General features: G+C 36.4%; 3 protein-coding genes across 3 annotated transcripts; 1 reads left to right on the top strand and 2 right to left on the bottom strand.

The window, feature by feature from the left end:
• Positions 1-586: 586 nt before the first annotated feature.
• On the bottom strand, positions 587-12,883 carry LOC138314607 (phospholipase B1, membrane-associated-like). Its single transcript, XM_069255019.1, has 13 exons — positions 12,790-12,883; positions 12,484-12,590; positions 8,248-8,329; positions 8,055-8,113; positions 7,433-7,500; positions 6,601-6,647; positions 6,298-6,406; positions 5,800-5,932; positions 5,321-5,478; positions 4,916-5,087; positions 4,221-4,322; positions 3,777-3,845; positions 587-702 (listed from the first exon to the last, which is right to left on the bottom strand). The coding sequence occupies exons 4-13, from the start codon at positions 8,070-8,072 to the stop codon at positions 652-654; spliced, it is 927 nt and encodes a 308-aa protein (XP_069111120.1). The 5' UTR covers positions 8,073-8,113; positions 8,248-8,329; positions 12,484-12,590; positions 12,790-12,883; the 3' UTR covers positions 587-651.
• On the top strand, positions 9,045-12,233 carry LOC138314606 (uncharacterized). The gene is made up of 2 exons (XM_069255018.1): positions 9,045-9,641; positions 10,265-12,233. Exons 1-2 carry the CDS (start codon positions 9,365-9,367, stop codon positions 12,160-12,162), a joined length of 2,175 nt encoding a protein of 724 aa, XP_069111119.1. The 5' UTR covers positions 9,045-9,364; the 3' UTR covers positions 12,163-12,233.
• Positions 12,884-14,300: 1,417 nt separating the features above from the next.
• Positions 14,301-21,677, bottom strand: LOC138314605 (uncharacterized). The gene is made up of 5 exons (XM_069255017.1): positions 19,786-21,677; positions 18,814-18,901; positions 17,454-17,548; positions 15,989-16,299; positions 14,301-15,550 (listed from the first exon to the last, which is right to left on the bottom strand). Exons 1-5 carry the CDS (start codon positions 20,086-20,088, stop codon positions 15,529-15,531), a joined length of 819 nt encoding a protein of 272 aa, XP_069111118.1. The 5' UTR covers positions 20,089-21,677; the 3' UTR covers positions 14,301-15,528.

Raw genomic sequence — 21,677 nt, 5'->3', positions numbered from 1 at the left:
CACGAGGAAAAAGCAATTACTGTCCAAGTGATGAGAATTGTCTAAGTTCAGCTCTGTCGGCGGTGGAACATCTTTAACATATCCGAAAATAGATATCACTTTTCGCACTCATTTGGATGTACTTTATAGAATGGAATGGTTTTTCAATGTCAATAGAGAATATCATATGCGTTATTGCGAAAAGCGTTATTTGTTCATTGGTAGTCGCCAAATCAATCTAACTCAAAATCGGATTACCTCAAATGTTAAAACAAAAATGTCGCAAACTCATGAAAGAATTGTACAACAATTACCAACAACTTATCTGTGAACATGAACCACATAAAATATATTGCATTGTAATAAAAAAAATTCAAATTAGATTGCAATACTCTAATTATATTGCCTTTTCTTCTTATTTATATTTATCTGTTTTATCAAAATAATTTATAGTTTTGTTTTTGTGTATTTATCGAGATCGCAACGACTGCAATAAAGATAAGAAAAGTGACAGGTCTGGAACCAACTATACTAGGAACTACCGGTTACGTATGTGAATCTATGTCAGTAAAATCACGATTTTATAGTTATCAACACAAGGCTGAACTGTTTGTGAACCGGAAACCCTGACCGGTACAGTTTACTGATAAACCAATTCCAAACATAGCATGTTTAATTGCCCGAATTCTTGGACGTAGCAAAGTATGGCCCCGTTCCAGTGGCCTAGAAACACAAAAGAAAAAAGTTATATCGTCTAGATAAACAATCAGAAGTAGTTTTACTATTACAAAATAAGTGAAACATTATAAGACATGTTTGTTTATATCATGGGTTCTGGGTCTATAATGTATATCACTATTAGATACAATATAGTGCTTATGAACTAGTTAGAATTGTAACTTATCACAAAATCCGCTTTTTCCTGGACAGTCATTTGGGTAGAAAGAGAGGTGATATTACCTTTATATACATATTGAAAGTAAAGTTACCACTAGGATCCATTTAGGGTTAGATGATTCCATGTGATACTTGGAAGCGCTACATAAGTTGGGCAGACAACTATAACCATTAACCTATCAAAGGTTTTATTTTCGTGTGAAAAAGAATAATATTACAGGAAGTATTTATTGTTGACGTGACGTTTGAAGTTTTCTTTCATGTAATCTTCACTCTAAACAATTGTTGTAATGTTGTGTACACGCAAAAAAGCAAAATATACACTGAATTATTTCATAACTTTTTGCGAATACGAACTTTACAAAAGAAGGCAAATATGGAAAGTTTAAAACTTACCTAGGTGGAATAAAATTTGAAAAACGCATTAAATATTTTTTTTCTATAACAAAAAGCTAGCAGTTCATAGACCATACACCTTTACAGAACAAACTTTGTAACAATCAATACCTACTCTCAAAGTGGGAAGGCGACAACTAAACAAAGACCTGCAGATTGACATTTGTCTGAAAGCTATACTCACGTGGGTATTTGGTGCAGATTGACATTTGTCTGAAAGCTATACTCACGTGGGTATTTGGTGCAGATTGACATTTGTCTGAAAGCTATACTCACGTGGGTATTTGGTGCAGATTGACATTTGTCTGAAAGCTATACTCACGTGGGTATTTGGTGCAGATTGATATTTGTCTGAAAGCTATACTCACTTGGGTGTTTGGTGCAGATTGACATTTGTCTGAAAGCTATACTTACGTGGGTGTTTGGTTCAGATTGACATTTGTCTGAAAGCTATACTCACGTGAGTGTTTGGTGCAGATTGACATTTGTCTGAAAGCTATACTTACGTGAGTGTTTGGTGCAGATTGACATTTGTCTGAAAGCTATACTCACGTGGGTGTTTGGTGCAGATTGACATTTGTCTGAAAGCTATACTTACGTGGGTGTTTGGTGCAGATTGACATTTGTCTGAAAGCTATACTTATGTGGGTGTTTGGTGCAGATTGACATTTGTCTGAAAGCTATAATTACGTTGGTGTTTGGTGCAGATTGACATTTGTCTGAAAGCTATAATTACGTTGGTGTTTGGTGCAGATTGACATTTGCCTGAAAGCTATACTCACGTGGATATTACGTGGGTATTTGGTGCAGATTGACATTTGTCGGAAAGCTATACTCACGTGGGTATTTGGTGCAGATTGACATTTGTGTGAAAGCTATAATTACGTGGGTGTTTGGTGCAGATTGACATTTGTCTGAAAGCTATACTCACGTGGGTATTTGGTGCAGATTGACATTTGTGTGAAAGCTATAATTACGTGGGTATTTGGTGCAGATTGACATTTGTCTGAAAGCTATACTCACATGGGTGTTTGGTGCAGATTGACATTTGTCTGAAAGCTATACTCACGTGGGCTTTTGTGCGATTGACATTTGTCCTGAAAGCTATACTCACATGGGTGTTTGGTGCAGATTGACATTTGTCTGAAAGCTATACTCACGTGGGTGTATTTGTGCAGATTGACATTTGTCTGAAAGCTATACTCACGTGGTGTATTGGTGCAGATTGACATTTGTTGAAAGCTATACTTACGAGATTGACATTTGTCTGAAAGCTATACTTACGTGGGTGTTTGGTGCAGATTGACATTTGTCTGAAAGCTATACTACTGTGGTGTTTGGTGCAGATTGACATTTGTCTGAAAGCTTTTACGTGGTGTTTGGTGCAGATTGACATTGAAAGCTATATTGTCAGATGAAAGCTATACTCACGTGGTATTCGTGTTTGGTGCAGATTGACATTTGTCGGAAAGCTATACTCACGTGGGTATTTGGTGCAGATTGACATTTGTGTGAAAGCTATAATTACGTGGGTGTTTGGTGCAGATTGACATTTGTCTGAAAGCTATACTCACGTGGGTATTTGGTGCAGATTGACATTTGTGTGAAAGCTATAATTACGTGGGTATTTGGTGCAGATTGACATTTGTCTGAAAGCTATACTCACATGGGTGTTTGGTGCAGATTGACATTTGTCTGAAAGCTATACTCACGTGGGCTTTTTGTGCCGATTGGCATTTGCCTGAAAGCTATACTTACATGGGTGTTTGGTGCCGATTGACATTTGTCTGAAAGCTATACTCACGTGGATATTACGTGGGTATTTGGTGCAGATTGACATTTGTCGGAAAGCTATACTCACGTGGGTATTTGGTGCAGATTGACATTTGTGTGAAAGCTATAATTACGTGGGTGTTTGGTGCAGATTGACATTTGTCTGAAAACTATACTCACGTGGGTATTTGATGCAGATTGACATTTGTCTGAAAGCTATACTCACGTGGGCTTTTTGTGCCGATTGGCATTTGCCTGAAAGCTATACTTACATGGGTGTTTGGTGCAGATTGACATTTGTCGGAAAGCTATACTCACGTGGGTATTTGGTGCAGATTGACATTTGTGTGAAAGCTATAATTACGTGGGTGTTTGGTGCAGATTGACATTTGTCTGAAAGCTATACTCACGTGGGTATTTGGTGCAGATTGACATTTGTCTGAAAGCTATACTCACGTGGGCTTTTGGTGCCGATTGGCATTTGCCTGAAAGCTATACTTACATGGGTGTTTGGTGCAGATTGACATTTGTCTGAAAGCTACTACTCACGTGGGTATTTGGTGCAGATTGACATTTGTCTGAAAGCTATACCTACGTGGGTGTTAGGTGCAGCTGACATTTGCCTGAAAGCTATACTTACGTGAGCGTTTTGTGCCGATTGCATTTGCCTGAAAGCTAAATTTAAATGGGTATTTGGTGCAGATTGATATTTGTCTGAAAGCTATACTTACGTGGGTGTTTGGACAAAGATAAGGTTCATTGATATACCAAGCTTCATCCTTCCTGGAAATGGGTTCCAACTGCGAAACACGATTTACGATATATGCAGTCATAAAAGAAACAACAACACATGAATATACTTATAAAAATAAAACAGAAAGTAATGTATCCTGTTTTATGAAAGCTGGGTGAATGTATAAATGTTTCGTAGTCTTGGTGTGTAATTAAATATGTTTGAGCTTCACAATATAAGCTTTGATAACGTAACTTCGACAATCAGATGCCATGGATAAAACCGGTGCATACAATGATATTAACAATAGGTTATGAATCTATGCTATACCCTTTCACCTTGATACAAATCTGTCGTGCACCTGATATGATCGATAAAATAATATCAATATTAGTTCAGTCGATCGGGTCAACAATGCCTTATAAAACAAGCAAATCCTTACCAGGTTATTCCACAGGGAATGTGCTGCAGCGTATTGTCCCTTTTCACTAAAATGGAAACAATCGGGCGAGAAGTAGGAGAGGTCAGGAGAACTGGTTCCTTGCTGAAACGAATAAATCAACCTCGCGTCACCAATTAGTATTTATTCCAACATACCCCATTTGCTTAGCGTATCATATAATGAATTGGAAGAAAACGTTTGGTAGTGTTAAGTCTAAAAACTTAACTTATTTCAGTAGGATATTCCCGGGGTGATGAATACCAATCAAAGGCCATTTCATGAAACATTTAACAGGTACAGTGTAACTACATTTGAAAGCATTGGGAGCAAGTTTGACAGAAAATGTTACGGTATTTTACTTCTTTGATAAAGATGTCAAGGACGGAAGAGCCACTTCAACAGTTATCCATCGAAGTGACAATTGTGACGTCACAATGATAACGACGCCAGCCATAACGACCAGTGAGAAGCAGGGAAATAAAATATTCAAGTTCATACAAGTTTTTTTATTTAAAAAAAGACATGTTTAAGCTCACATGATGTACCAATGAAGCTAAAAGTCCAACAAATAGAAATGCGGAAACTACGTAAACTGTCACAGGGATGTTTCATACTAACTGTGCTACCGTCTCCTATTCAAAGTTAAGGTTCAATTTTTTTTTGTCTTATTCCAGATTGTCAGTCGTCACACGTACCTCGTTTGGTGGAACTGTAGATCTGAAGAATGGCTGCAGTACCACAGTAAAGTCATCACGTGTGTTATAGCGCTCACTGGCGATCAGAGCCTCGGTTTCAAACTGGTAGTCAAGCGCCGCCTGGCGGACTGCAGCTACCGACCCTGGTTCCTTACCACACTGACAGGCATAACTGTAAAATCAATCTGAATGGATTATATTTTAAAAAGTCGTTCGCATTTCATTAATAGTATATATGCATGTTTTATCTGTATCATAGTATATGTGTTATTTAGGATTTAGCATTACACCACCATACGTAAAAGTAAACTCCAAGAGCAGGAATTTTACAAGATTCTAGACCACAAACTTGTCTTCGATTCTGTCATGCTTCTTTATAAGATAACATGGAAACAATAGAGTTACCTTGTTACAAAGGAACAGAAGAAACCTTGAGCGAGGGCAGCGACAGGTGTGACGTCAAAAATCTCCACGACGTTAACAAAAGCGCGGGGTAGCTCGGCGTGAAGGATGTCAAGAGCAGTCCGTATGTTTTTGATGTAGTTGTCGGCACTGTATCGAGCCTAGTTTAAAACACATAAATATGACATGCACATGTAGATACGGATTCCCCAAAAGATGTTCAATTGCATCATCTGCCTAGGTAAATTAAGAAACACTGTATGACACGAATAGGTGCACGATTTCAGAAAGGAATGCACGGGTGTTTAAATCCATCGACTAGCAATAGAACCATAAGCGGTTGTTTTCACTCATTTCAGATTTTTTTTTGAAAGCCGGTTCTGTAATTGCAAACATTGTTTGGCGATCACAATAAGAATATCAGATGGACGCAAGATTTCGTAAATATTATCAATTGAAATAAATTAAAGATTTATAATTACATTGTCGTTACAGTAGTCACAGAGATCGTTCCCGCCAATAAACAATGTCACCATCTTCCAGTCGTTTAAAAAACTAACTCCAGGCATAGACTTAATTCTCTCGATCAACATCCTGGCCTGATCTGGCATGTCACTATAACGATAACGTGTCAGGTGTTTTAGTTGGTAAAACGCGAGTCATCGCCGAATTGAATACATTATCATTTTTGTCTTGACAATGGTAGTTTACTCAAGTACAGAACATGATATTAAATGCGATTTACTAACTTGATTAACAAAGTTCAGTTATTTCTAGCTTTTAAGAAGGGACTTTGTGAAAAACGATGATTGTTGTGTAATGATAGACCGTCGATAAAGTCTTTAAATCATATGACTTACATGCTCATGACTGCCTTCAGTATAATATCACTGATTGTATTGGTAAATACATAACTGGGTATTGTTTTTCAGAGATGCACTGTTGTAGTATGATAAAAACGTGTTTTATAATGTGTTTACTATGACGTGTGCCCAGGGTCCGCCACGTTCAGATTGGCGCCAGCGCCGTTTCTGTCCCCGAAGTCCAGAGAGTAACCCTTCAAATTGGGATTAAACTTCCGCAGGATGTCTGACGACAGAAACAATATTACAATTTGTGAATGTTCCCTACTCATTCATTATCAAATAGAATTGATAAGTGTCTTTTAATTAATTGCAATGGCGAATCTTTAAACACTTTTTACTCCAATTCTTGTTAAATATACAGTTGTATTTCAAAAGTTAGAAACTAAACATTATAGTGTAATTAAACACTGTACTTACTGGGTAACGTGATAACACCCTGGTCTAGGGACCCGTCACCTCCAATACTAAAGAAATAATAATTATGATTAATTAACCAGATAGATGTCTAACGATGCAGACATTTTACGTGCATGGTATTTAACGCTATTGAAAAGGCGCTTGTATCTAGAATAACCAACAGATATTACTTAATGTTAAATTCAATTACCATGCCTATAGTTAGCAAGCACGAATAAAGTCTCACTAATGGAGGGGAGGTAACTCTCACATACATTGTTACACACGGGTCCGACAAAGATATCTGCCCTTAAGACGAGAGTAAGTTTCTTTGTCTTTATAAATAAGACAGAATGCACGCGTAGAACATATTCGTTTGATAATTCGAATGTTATGAAACGTCATATATATCATCTTTGACCTTGAGCTCGTGCTTGTCGCGCATGCAGACCATTTTACTACTGTTTTAGTTGATTTAAATCCGTGCTTGTAACAGTGTTATGAATTTAATTCTTATCATCAATGTGGCTAAGTAAAATGTACCCAATGTGATACACAGTTTATTAATTCATTTAATTTAAATTCGTGTATTTAGTTTAAACAACATTTTTCATTTAAAATTTAACAATGAATATATATACTGTACAAACAAATACCAATGCATACAGCTAGGATGTGAAATTTGTGCATTTGTACATAGCTTTAAACCTTTTTTTTTGGGGGGGGGGGGGTGTATTGGGACAGAAAAAATATCATCCCCACCACCTGGGTTGGAATAGGGAAACAGTCTGACCAAAGATAATGTCGGAGAGGATGCTACTAATGAATGTTGAGACACCAACCAGACACTAACCTCCAAGACTTGCCGCGATATTCTGTCAGCACTCCGAGCCAGCTGCCGGCAGAGATCCCATTGCCTGCCTAACGGTGTAATATTAAGATAATTTATTTTTTTCTTAGCAGTTTTCCCTGTATGAATCTATAGCATTTATAGCTGTAGATTCATTTCTCCCCCGGTGATTTCATACATACATGCTATTTTTGATATATAATTAAAGTTCAATAATTTCCAGAGGGTTTGGACACAAATTTTGGTAGAAAGAAAATAATGTTTTAACTGATACATGTATATTAAAAGAAAATACACTTTCGGTTTTGAATGAACCAGCTAATATCGTTTATTTTCAAGCTCATAAACATCGCATCTTAGGTATAACATCGGCTCAAATCATAGCATAATGAAATATTAAATCTTCATAATTCTGCAAAAAATAAGTAAACGTGTTCAAATTAATACATTATAACAAAACGCCCATAAACTGTTATCAGACGATGGAGAAGTCTTCAATTTCTCTCAATGTTCCTGACCAACATGATAATGTATCACTTAGTGTTCTAAGTTACTAATTTATGTACATGGACGTTAAATTACATACGAGCATTACTACATACATAAAGCTGTACATTGTTACTACCGTTAACGAGTCTCCCATAGCGGCGACCACATTGATGTCCCAGGGGCTCAACTTGTGAACTGTTGTGAATATAAAAAAACGTATTATACATTCATTTTAACATGAAGACCTCAGAATATTTTTCACATTGCTATAAATAGCCTTATGTTATGTAATATGTATTATGTAGCATCAGGTTATGGATGGAACTTACCAGACGTTGGCGTTGTATGAGAAGGTGGTAATCCAATATTATGACAGTTGAAGTCATCGTAATACTGAGCCACGCTTCGTCTCTGTCCAAACAATAGTAATCAGATTATTAACAAAGTAAGTGTACAATTGTCTTATTATGAATTCTTCGAAGAAAATTCGTGCTCATTTTCTGGGATACGTGAACAATTTTATGAATACAGATACCACCTCCTTAAAACTGTTTCCTCTAATATTCCTGACTAAACCTCGCTGGTTTATCGCGTACAATTTAATCAACACCTATCTTACACTTTATCTTCTTATATCTTCTATGTTAATTTCATACCATGTAAGTGTGTTTCTTTTACGTTAAAGAGGCAGACTATCTTGGAAATTCTATTTTATCTACACAGTTAGGATAACTTCCTTGCTTCGTATTTACTATTTGAAGTAATTCGTATCCTACAGACATCCGTATGATAGGACTTCCACACCCCACGTGTAATCTGCTTACCCGGAACATGTTTTTGACCCACTTTCGTTTGTTTTATAATTCTTGCTAAACCACAGCTATGCATTACTATATATCAGTACATAGTAAAATATATATTCTGGAATAAGCATATGGAATATTCTTTATTTGCTGCATGTAGCATGAATACATATACAAAATATAACATTTTAAAAAACTAATCCCACAAAAAAGAAGCTGCAATATGCGTCTCGCTACCTTGTCCAAGTCTGTATGCATTGCAACCATTGACGTCACAGATGGCATTAACGTCAGCACTTCTATGACGTCACAAGACAATTAGTCATTGTTACTGTTAACTACGCTAGCGATTTTCAGATGGTAACAAGCGCCCTGAAGTTTGGGAAGACGTCCCAATTGATTTGCTTTATAGAGCCGAATACATTGGAAATATGTATTGTACTATTTAACAAATAGCATGATAACAACTGTGTATGTTTGTGTGATGGAGTCCTCATTTAGGAATGGTCCTTCCTAATTTGGAACGCGGACAACTTCGTATGCTGGAGGAAAACCACAGATGTCTATCGGTCCAAATGGTCGCCAAATCAAATGCTTGTGATTCGTGTTGAAATAGCACCCTGATTCAGAAATAAGTATTGGAATGTGTCACTCGACGCCGGGTATTTTAACATCAGGGACTGACAGGTTAGAACATAGCGATAGCTCTACTGACACCATGGCTCCTGGTTATACCACAAAAAGTTTTCCGGAAGTAGTACCGTCCAAATCCAGCTCTACACCAGATTCAGTCACCTCGGCAAGTCGGCAACAGCCATCTTCGTATCTTGAATTGTTTAATGCTAGACGGAAACTAGGCAAACATCTCAAAAGGCAGATAGCTATCAGGGAACATCAGATTTCGGCAGCCAACTGCCAAGGCAAGTACTAGATGTGTATTTGGTTTTTTATTTTCAAACTGTCTGCTAGAGACAATATCGATGTTTGATGCTGTTAGCAGTCGCTATGGTTTTGTTTTAATTGGACCACATCAGACCAAAAACAAATATATGTCTGTTAAGGATTACCAGACCGGCCCTTAGTTTTTACCCGCGAACCCTATTGTCTCCCTCTTTTCTACGAAAAAAAAATGAAGTCGGGATTTCCATCTCAGACTTGGTTCCGGCAATTATTTTAGAGTGAAAGACACTTTTAAAAAAAATTCTCCCGACCTACCGACCCTGTTTTTCGTCAATGTAACTCTAAACAAACATATTTTGTTTTGCCTCATATCACATAAATGTAATGGATTGATAAAAATAAGGTATATAATGTATTATCACTCTCCTTCAGCACGAAAGTGTATTGTTTCTATATCGAGGTCAAAAACGTTGGTTCTCTCTATGTACCCAACCTTTCCCTGTACTTTGACAACTACAATACATTTATGAAGCGAGATATACAATGTAGGTATTCATAGCAACATAATAGTACTGTATCTTATCTTCGGTAAAATTATGTATACAAAGGTAATCGGGGTTATATTTGTTTGCTACATTAACAGGTAGTAACTCTGGTCGGTCAAAGGCAATCCGTTCCTGGATTAGAAAAGTCCATTGTCCAGATATACAGACGCGTACAGAACGAAATTACGCCGGTATGTTCCAACACGAAATGAAGGGAAGGGCAGCCAGGGATCATCGCATGTTGTCGGCACAGTCTAAATGTGCATACCCTCCACTTTTAAACGAGCCAGGTAGAAGCGCGCACTCTGATAGCTGGATGTCACCAGCAATAGCAGATAAGGACGTGTCACAATCAAATATACGTGTCCGAAATCCAGTAATTAAACATTCGCTGTTTGGTTGTGGAATCGGAAGTCAAAACCATAATTCGTATTTGGATAGGGGAAGGTATGTAAAAGGAGAGAAGAGAAAGCACGAAACAGCTTCCTCATGCTATCCCGATCCCGAATTGGTTAGAATATATGGAGGATCCCAAACATCCTTAGACGTGCGTAAATCTCCAAGAAAGGACAGACATGTGCAGCATAACTCGGATCAGGATAGAACATCAAGTGGAGATATCCCTGAAGCTAACCATTCAGACACATATGGTTCCACAAGTTGTGGAATAAGGCTTAGTACTGATGAGCATCGGCAACTGGGGCGTGAGTCGCCGCAAATACCTGCTGGACATGGGAAATTGTCTGACAGAGCATTTTCGGAAGAAGTTTCATTAAGTTCGTCTGTAAAGGGAATAATGAAAACTCAAAATGAAAACGGCAGACGGAGCGAATCACTTTCCGCTGATTCCTCTTGCACGGAGAACGGATCTGCTAGGAGAGTCAGATTCAAATGTCCAGAAAAGGATCTGGTGTTTACGCGTAATCCGCGTTCTGTAAGTAAGCAGTCACGCGGGGTTGGGCTGTGTGACGATGATATTCCCAACGAACTTGATTATGGGATGAAATATGGTAGATATGTAAACTATCCTAATGAACCTCGGGAACAAGGTGAAATGAGACGTACACGGTCACACAAAAGTGAAAAGGATCGCCACTTCAGATCGACTGCTTCCGTGACCATTAGCCCCCTTTATTCCAAAGGAGAAGTGTCAACTCTTGAACGAAACATTCCAACTACCCAGCAGTATCAAAATGTTGAAGACTACGATGATCTGTATCCAACGAATGGGGAAGCTACACGATGGAACGATATCTGCATGGATTGTGGACATGTCGAAATATTGACTTTAAAGAAACTAAATCATATGGAAAGAAGTAGGCAACGATTGGTATCTAACGCAGTTCACGACATGACGCACGATGCGAATTCCAGTTTGAATCATTGGCAAGCACGGTGCCAACAACATACAGCTAAATGTAGGTTTAGTCCTCAGCGTTACTCTAGGACAACAACATGGGAGGTAATCAGTGTAGGTTCTAACGAGGATAGCGAGGACGGGCGGGCCTCCGGTGATGGCCTCATAACCCAAGATAATGTCGGATCTAATATGAGACCGAATGGGATTGATACTGGTCGTGGTTACTTCAGGAACGAGTGCAATAATCTAAGGTTCGACACAGAAATCGATAAACGCCATGGTTACCATGTAGACATGGGTAGTAATCGTAGTTGTTTCTCATGGCCCGACTCACGGGCTGAGGATGATCACTTGTCCACGCCAGGCGAACTTCCGAACACAGATCTGGAGACCAGTAAGCGTCAGCAAGCCGCGGTTGAAAACCTAGAACGTGCACTTCGTCAAGGTGTTATGCAAGCAGTTTCCACCAATGACAAGAACAATTTTAAGAATGAACCAACGATTTGTCACCAGCGGTGTACTAGCGGTCACGTGGATTTGATTGATAGGAAGGCTTTAGATGAACGCATTAAAGCCTTACAGAACGAAGTACCACTGCCCCTTCGTGTCAGGTACCGGCATCAACAAGATAGATAACTCTGTCAGGCACAGTTATGTGGTGTGTATCACAGATATCATAAAGATGTAAATAAAATTAAGAAATTTTATTTTTCACATTTTTCTTTAAAATTCTACTGCAGGATCAAATATTTTTTTTTTATTTAAAGCATGGGACTAAAAAGAAAGTCACTAATGAAGAATAAATACCTTACATCATTTGTGTGAAGTGTAGGAACAGCTGTAATCGATGGCCATTACTTCGTAAGCCAGGAACGGAAGTCATTTGTAGATGATCATTATTATAAAAAAATAACTGACAGAATTTGTACCTTAAAGGAACAAATAAGAAAACCGTACCTCTTTTGTATGGAACTGCTGCACGTGTTGTCTCCATAACGCTTACATGGTTTCATTCTTAAGCAACTCAGTGAATGCCATATCTAGTTTTTCGTATTTCGTTAGGCCTGAAAATGTTCAAATCGCTATGAATACTAGTACTGTACCGTTGTTCCGAATGACATGATCAATATTGTTTCGTCACCTTTATATTCTTTAAAGGACAAAATGGTTCTAGCGATTGTCTCAGATAACATGGAGAAACTAGGTTTTATATAGTGATTTCTCTCACCACGGAGATGAAGAATGCTAAAGAAATTATCTTACCATAACAACATGACGCTAACGCCGTGGCTAGGATGATCAGATTTGATAGCATTCTCTCTGAGCTTCTCCACACGAATGCCTGCTCTCCCGTGCGGACAGACTACCAGGGAATAGTTACATAATATATTTGGGATAAGTGGAATACATGATAAGGTTTCTGACCTTTAGATAAAGAATGTTATCCTGGATTTGTTACACGTTCACATTGCCCTTAAATCGAAACAAAATACAGTTCAATGCTTAATGTGTTACGATGTATTGTATGGTAGTCTAGTTAAATCTGTTGCATTTTTGCATTGTATTAAATCTGATTGCGTCGTAGAGTATTGCAAAGTATTATCGGGGTGTGTTTGTTCTATTTCTGTGTTTGGATGGTATTGCAGAAAAAATGGCATTACAGAAAAAATGGTACAGAAAAAATGGCAATACGTAACGACTTTAACCGAAATATCATACACACTATTCTCAAAACAGATGTTATTCTAGAGTTCAAGTAATAGTTTCTTCTAGATTATTGACTACTCATAAGTCTATGTCGATATTTTGTGTCAGTTCTCATTTGCTGTTTACTGATTTCTCATGCTTATGTTATTATGTTAGCTCATATAGGTTGTTCTTATCAAAGTTGGCTGTGCACAAAGCCAAAACGGCTCCATAAGCATTAAACTTAAACATCTTCTCCAACGTGTTCATGTAGTCTTGGTGATGAAACTGCTGACATCTATTACAAGGCTATGACCATTATGATGAAGAAATCAATACATCTTTATTGCCATGTAAGTCAGACAACATATCTGAGGCAATTTTTTTAGATTTTTTCTACGGTGATACGATGGAAGATACACACAATATCAATTCAAAATGTTACATCAAATGTTAAATCATTTCGGTGATTTGTTTTGAGATGACTAATATAGGCTTTGCTTGATGTCATATACATTTGCATCTTATTTGCATTAAAATTTGTTGAAATAGAAACATCTTTCGTACCCACCGGGTAACATTTTTCGATACTTCAACGTAATGTAGTCCGAAGGTGTATCCCTGACATGAATATCCTAGACTCTATATAACACATATTGTCGGCTATTCATGTATAACACCTATTGCACAGAGATTGTTCTAGAAACCGCATTGTAACGTTCATTAAATTTATCTATTTATCAATTTATGCTGTTTGGAGAGTTAACGAAGACAGGCGGTTATACCGAAACAGTTTGCATAATCGAAATGGCTTTGACTCCTATACACATAATTAGTAATCATCTTTTCTCTGATAATAATTTACATCAGCTAATGTGGCAGCAATAAACGTTGTAGATCAAACGGATGGATAAAACATATTTGTGATGATCGCATGATATTTCCATGGCGTTCGTGCGAGTCAAATAAGCTTCAATATTCATAGATATTCATATATCACTATAATACATAATTTGTGTAGGTAACATTAACAGTGTAAATGATGTTGCTGTCTCAGCCTGTTCGAGTTTGAAAACAGAAACGTAAAGTTTTAGCTTTAACTTTCTTTATTTGATTTCTCGATACAACAATAGAATAAAATTAGGGTTTTGGTTAAAGTAACATATGGGCATGTTTCATTCTCAATGGAAAGAAATATAAAACGAACATGGAAATGTACGTTATTTATTTTCTTACTTTATATAATGTTGTATGTTAGTCTCTTTGAGTTGCGTGTATTTAAGATAAGTAGACACCAGACAAGCTGGCCTTTCTGACAAATACAAACAATCAAATCAGTAAACACGCTGATATTTTTTTTATATTGTGAAAGAAATCTGGAAATCATAATATTCCATGTTTTTTTAATTTGTGACTCTTATACGAAAATGAACTTATTTGCATATTAATAAATACTAATGAGTTACTGTTTAAAATTCTATAAATCTCCATAAAGAATGACATTTTTATCATAAAAATATTTATGGTAGCTAGGTATACTGTACAGAAACGGCAGCTAGTTTGTTGAAACATTGTAAAAACAACAAAGATAGAAAATGATGTTAAGGTCATTTTTGTAATGACATACATAAAAAGTGAACACATAATCATGAAGTACAATGACTTATGATAATATGTTTCAACAAGATAGAATAGAAAAATAGACACAAACAAATAGTTATAAACTGTAAAAAGAAATACAGGCACATATCTAACGAACGTCCTAAATGAATACGTATAAAACGGGTGGAGATGGGTAAATTTTTTTGAGAGCTAGATATACAAAACTGGAACAAATCAGGGTCGGAAAACGTGGAGTCGATCAGAGAAAATTTCACCGAGGTGAGAGGCTATAAAGTGATGAACTTGATGCGGACAGACTCCGGCTCCAGTAGTACGCACACATCTGATTGGTCCTCCATAGATGTGGATGACGCTGATTGGTCCGCCAAAACCGATCACGCGCTGACTGATCATGACCCTCTGATGGTCAAGTATCACACGGTGATCACGTGAAGGGCTGAACTAGACTTTGGTTAATCACTGGGCTCCGTTTAAACAACTTTGTGCCTGCATGGTCATATGCATAATTAAATCTTACATCATATATGTGGTTATACCTCTGCAAATGTCAGACATCATAAATACAAGATTAGTTTTTTGTTTGTTTTAAAGCACACAAACAAACCCTCTAGGACGTCCAATCGTTCCGTGAATCAGGATAACCGACTATTTCATTGGTCTCGTTCTTCCGTCCAAATCAGTACCCACTGATCATTACGGCCAATGTTCCGGAGCCCTAAAATATACGTTTAGAATATAAAGTCATTGTTCAGAGATAAACCAGTATATTTAAAAGTAATATCATGATCTTAAGTGCTTAGTTATATGTTTGCAATTTAATTGTTACCTTTTTCCCAACATGTTTTTGTATTCTTAGTTTTATATTTTTGTATCGTTCTTTACGTGAATATGGAATATTCCATAGCGTTATTCACAGTTCGTATTGTTTGAACGAATGTTGTTCTCTCACATATCGAAATAACCATGTTCAGCTATTTTAATTTATTACAAATACCCAAGTGTTTACGTTAATTGAAATAACATTAGTTACATTAATGATAGTGACTTTTAATATATGCCAGTGTGACTGTCCAAAGTACATTTATTTTTTAATATGATTACTGTATACTAATATGCATATTAGACTTAATATGTTACTATATATGGTACATACTTGTGTTGACAGACGACGCCGTTCTGCTCATTGCAGCTACGAGCTTCGAGTGGTCCAATGCGAAGTGAACCAGAGGTTCCCCGACTGGTATATGTCATAAGAACACACAGATCGGACTCGTTCGTGTCTGGGTGGTTGAATGGCAACCAATGAGGCATAGGTAACGAATAGGTCAGTCCAGTCCAGAGATTCCCCGAAGGCAATTTACCTAATGTTCGTGCTAATCGAAAATGTATCCATCCCTTATTTTGGGTAAATTCCTTCCAGGAATCAAATGTCACTAGTTCTGCTCCCGTGTTCGCACAGTATTCCTGCAAAAGTATTTAGTCATTAAAGACAAACTCTGTATTGGAGTGACTTCAATTGTTCTTTATTGTTTTCTGCTTTATTTGTTTTCATGAAATTTACATTCTTAATTGCCCGTGTAATATCAAAACTTATGCATTGCAATTCTCAAAGTGTTTGTTAAAAGTTTGTTAAAGTTTTGGTGGTAATTAAAGGGACAGTTCAGTCAAGACTGCATTAAAATTCGCACATATATTGGAAACAAACAAATTCTAAGAAAAGTTAGATCAATTAGTTTTACTGTATTTGGCCGAGAAGCCCAATGCGATGAAATACGTGTGAATTGTTCAAACTCACTCGTTGTCCGTCATCACAAATTGTGTTCGGATGTCTTGTATTCCGAACCTTGACGCTTGATTTAAACATATTTTATTTGTATCAAATATATACAATTTGATCGTTCACAGGTTGTCAAACTTATTTTAAGTCCTCTCTCAATACAGTTTAATAAATACATACACAACAAGATGACAAATATTTACATGTACAATTTGGAGAGATAGATGGAGAAGTAAAGAGGAGGCTGAAAACAAGCACAGTAAGATACACATATAGGCGGAGAGGGGAAGGGAGAAAGGAAGGGTCATTGCCAATGGAGTTAAGCAATTTTTGTCTAGAACTACTCAAATCGCTCTTACAATAGTGTACGTGTTTACCTCATTAGGTCATGTTCCTGTCTAAAACTAATTTCATCTACTCCGCATTAGTTTAAATTGCATTTGTTTTACGGACATGGCATTGGTTCGGGTATGTGTACAGCGTAGATACTGTACCTGCTTAATCGTATTGCTATACGATTTGGAGTTTCAACGGTATCAGGCAAAGTACTGAACAATGCCATGTCATCAATATTGTTCAATATTTAATAAGGAATGCAGAACAACACATTTATGCCATATTTCGCTTCAGGGTTAAGTCACAGGATTAGCCTTACTGAATTGTCTCTTGAACATATAAAATACTTTTTGTGATTATACAGTCTGATGATGACAGCACATACATGTATCACTTTAATGATAATCCTACTGTAAAGCCGTTTCTCACTATTATGCCATTTAAATGTTATGCTCGCGAAAATATCTTCCTTTCCCCCGCAAAATAACAAGCTATATGGTGTTACCTTCGCCTCCTCAAATGTGAGTTGATCTGTGGTAAGCGTATAGCACATATCCTCGAAACGTGCCCATTCTTCTGGACACTTCACCGTGGAGTAATCTGTAAAGACACACACTTTTCCTAATTTCAGCATTTCCCTTAATATTTATATGTAACCTATACATCGTCTTGGAAGAATCAAGGTCTGGAATATTGGTAACCATATGAATTTATCACTAAACCAATAATTTATAATACAAAAGGGGGATCTGTAAAAAGTAGTAGGATATGTAGTAGTTCGTAAAGGGCGTCAACATTCGACTATTGTAAAGTCGCAATACTTTTGACTTTTTCACCTCGAGCGTTAAGTAACTGTTCAATTTAGAATTGATCATTAGTTTTTTCTTGTTACAATCAGATTATGCTCAAATAATGAATTATAAAGATTATTTGTAAGGTATTTGAAGTTTTGATTTGTCATTATACAATAATATCTCCAAACGGACATAACATAAAATAAACAAAACTTTCTCAGAAAATAATAAAATCAATAAGAGGAATTAAACCAAGCATTATGACGAAAACAAGTCTTCTTCTACATTGACAATAACCGCGGCACGAGTTCTGGTTAGCTTTAGGTCAAGTCAAAACCAATAATGGGTGGCCAGAATTATAAGGATGTGGTCTGTTACCACAGAAAGATCAAACAGCAGGACAAACTCACTCAAAGTCTTTCCCTAACAAACCAAGACATCAATAAAGAAGAACTCATTCTTTTTTCAGAATATCAACGATATCAATATGGAACAACCCACCGAATCATGTAACACCAAAAAAATTTAATACCTTTAGAAACAGACTAGATAATTATTAGAAGGAACAGGAAATCAAATATAAAAACTACAAAGGGAATATACCCTTAACAACAGGAAGTGACATTTATAACTATAATAATAACACTCGTGAATCTAATAAAGAGAATCCTTAAGGAACACGTGCTGGAAAATACCATTAAGTATCATAAAGTAATGCAGCTAAAAAGCGCCCTGAACATTTCATTTCCCCAGCAACACGCACATATTATTGTATGTTAATGGGTAGATATGTTTGACCTGTATATTTTGCACTTCAATTGGTTAATAAGCACGATGGGGACAGCACGGAGGAATCTAGATGAGCTGAAACATGATTGTACACCTATAACGAGACATTTCATTGAATTACTTTGAATATATCGTTATATATATCCGATAATTGTCGTAGTGTGGTTTACTACTCAGGGAAGGGAAAAGAAACGATTCTAATAACATTGGAAGTTAATGTTGTTGATTCAAGCCGGATAGGTTAATGAGTGGATATAAAGAAGTAGAAGATATTGACATTACCGTGTTCTATGCAGACGTACGTCGTATTAGACTGCATACACATCTCATTGATTGCACATGAGTGTCCACTACACATTCCACCATATCTCTGTAAAATGTGTAACACAGATGTAACACAGGTATAGTGTATAGTGGTGTTTACTTACTTGGGTTAACATCTTTACCTATATATCATGCTGTACTAATTCCAGAATGACAGACAGAATTGTATTTTCCTCAAACATGGTATCATTTAAGGATTAACTTAAAATTGATTTTTTTATGTTATGGAGATATAACACAAAATCTGAGTGTACTCTAAAATAAACCGCAAAGCGGTTTTTGATGAGAGTACACTCAGATTTTTGTGTTATATCTTCATAACATAAAAAAATATTCAAATTAATCCTTTTCATTCAATTTACTAAAGATTATCTCTTCAATACTCAAAATTCATTTTTGGACTCTTTTGTCTATGAAATCTTTATGCAATCATCTCAGCCAATCAGAAGCAACGTCAAAAACGGCGACGCCATTTTTTTTCTTTATGGGCTGAATAAATAAATATTTAAGCCAATGAAAATGCTCGTAACAAGCAGAATTGAATTATTGTCAGATAAAATTGCATTACAACTTCAGTGTATAAAAACTTCTATGAAAACTGTTGGATTACTGTTTCGGAAAGACACTTGATATTCCCTAAAGATCGGAACAAAACATCACGTGGATGTCAGAGGAAACTTTCCTTCAGTCAAGATAGACGTAAATCATTTCTTTAATTATGATTTTTAATTGATCAAGTCTAAGTTTCCATCATATTTTTATATCCATAGAGTGCAATATCTCTACTCCACATTTTAAAGAATTCAAATATACCTGACTTTAAATGATTGTAATTTCATAATGATAATTTTTTATGAAACGTAACCAAGAATATTATATTTTACATCTTAGCTAGGTACCAGAAGGATTATGTGTCATACTAGATCTTACCTTTGGGATGTGTGCTTTCTCCATTGATGTATAACCGTAGTTTGCACCCCAAGTACTAATTTGCCTGAAGTCGTCAGCGTTCAACACACAGCGCCTTATAGCATTATTGTTTGTGTAATAGAAACTTTTGCATAATTTGTACGTAACACAGAGGTCCAGACATTGGTACAGTGTAGGTAGGGTGGTACGGGTATATCTTTGCATTAATAACGGAGCGCGTCCGAGGAACTGCAATTCCACCAGGCCGCTGGTGTACTCCGCCACAGATAGAAACACCAAGGCAGAAAGAAGGTCCATCTCCATATATCAGAAGGTGGTAACAGCCAACGTTAAAAAACAAATTCAACCAATTCAACAATTACCATAATATATGAATACAAAACCGTAGAACACTAAGCCAGTCATAAGCTATCTACATCGGCTGAAGGTTATATGTTAAATCCATCTTACAACAATTATGTTTTATGAATTACATGCATGTTCAATGTACATCGCGTGATTTTTATGAGACAAAGATGATACAATATTCATGATAACATATATATACATCAGCACATCGATTTAAAGATATTTCTAGTGTGATGAGAACTCACTATGTCCATTGATACAAACGAAAAACAAATGTTAGACATATTAATCGTATTCAAAGTGCACGAAAAATAGCAACCGAGTAAGATAAAAAGATGATATGATTAATTTTTCACTCGTATTAGGTTTGAGTTTGACCATAAATTGAATTACATCGATTTATCAAAAAGTAATTATTTTGCTAATACGTTTTAATGTCTTCAATAAAGGTGTTTATCGACCGAACGCTCCTGGTTTTTTTTAACTCTTTTAGTTATGGGCAATAGTCTAGTGGTAGGTCACAAGGACTAGCTGCTGAGGGGTTGCTAGCAAAAACTTAAGTTTACGTTGGACATGACTAGTGCTTTAGAAATACGTTTAGTTGATTGTGTTGGTGACTAAATACTTGTTAAAATTATAGAAGTATGATGGGCATAGTGTAAATGAATGGTAGGTTATTAATTCGGAAAGGAAACCTCATACCATCCAAGCGCCAGATTTTGATTCCTGACTAAGGTTGATAGGTTTCCACTAGTCTCCAATGCTCTACATAACACATATTGGCGGCTATCCGTGTATAACACCTATTACACATTATTTTTTACACATAAAATTCTAGAAACTGCATTATAACGTTCATTAAGTTTTACATTTTCATTAATTTATACTGTTTTGAAAGTTAACGAAGATAGGCGGTCATACCAAAACAGTTTGCATAATCGAGATTGCTTTGACTTCCTACAAACATAATTTGTAATTATCTTTTCTCTGATAGTAATCTACATCAGCTAATGTGGCAGCAATAAACGTTGTAGATCAAACGGATTGATGAGATATATTTGTGATAATCGCATGATATTTCCATGGTGTTCGTGCGAGTCAAATGACCTTCAATATTCATAGATATACATATATCAGTTGTTTAATGTATAAGTAGTATAGGTAATATCAACAGTCGGAACAAAGTATATTTTTCAAATTTTGAAATAAAAACCAAATAACGGAAAGGTTTTGTCAAACTTCATTGAGTATAGGAGACCTCTTACTCGTAGCAGCATTTGGTAGTCGAATTTTTGTGATACTTGATATTGGTGTTTACGTGTGCTTACAGGTTTCATTCTCAATAGAGAAAGCATTCACATAATGGAAATGTGCATGATTCATATAATATTCCTAATTGATTTAGTCTTTGCACTTTGAGCATACTTTAGACAAGGAAATCACACATGTAATCAATATTGTGCAATTATGGCCCCGGTGGTAGTGTGATATGAAGGTTTATTTACCTGAAGGTGTTATAATTACCAAGGGCTTGCCTTAGGGAA

This window comes from Argopecten irradians, chromosome 2 (genome assembly GCF_041381155.1).
Source record: "Argopecten irradians isolate NY chromosome 2, Ai_NY, whole genome shotgun sequence".
NCBI lineage: Eukaryota > Metazoa > Mollusca > Bivalvia > Pectinida > Pectinidae > Argopecten > Argopecten irradians.
The sequence above is the reverse complement of the archived record's forward strand: the minus strand, read 5'-3'. Positions and strand labels throughout refer to the sequence as shown.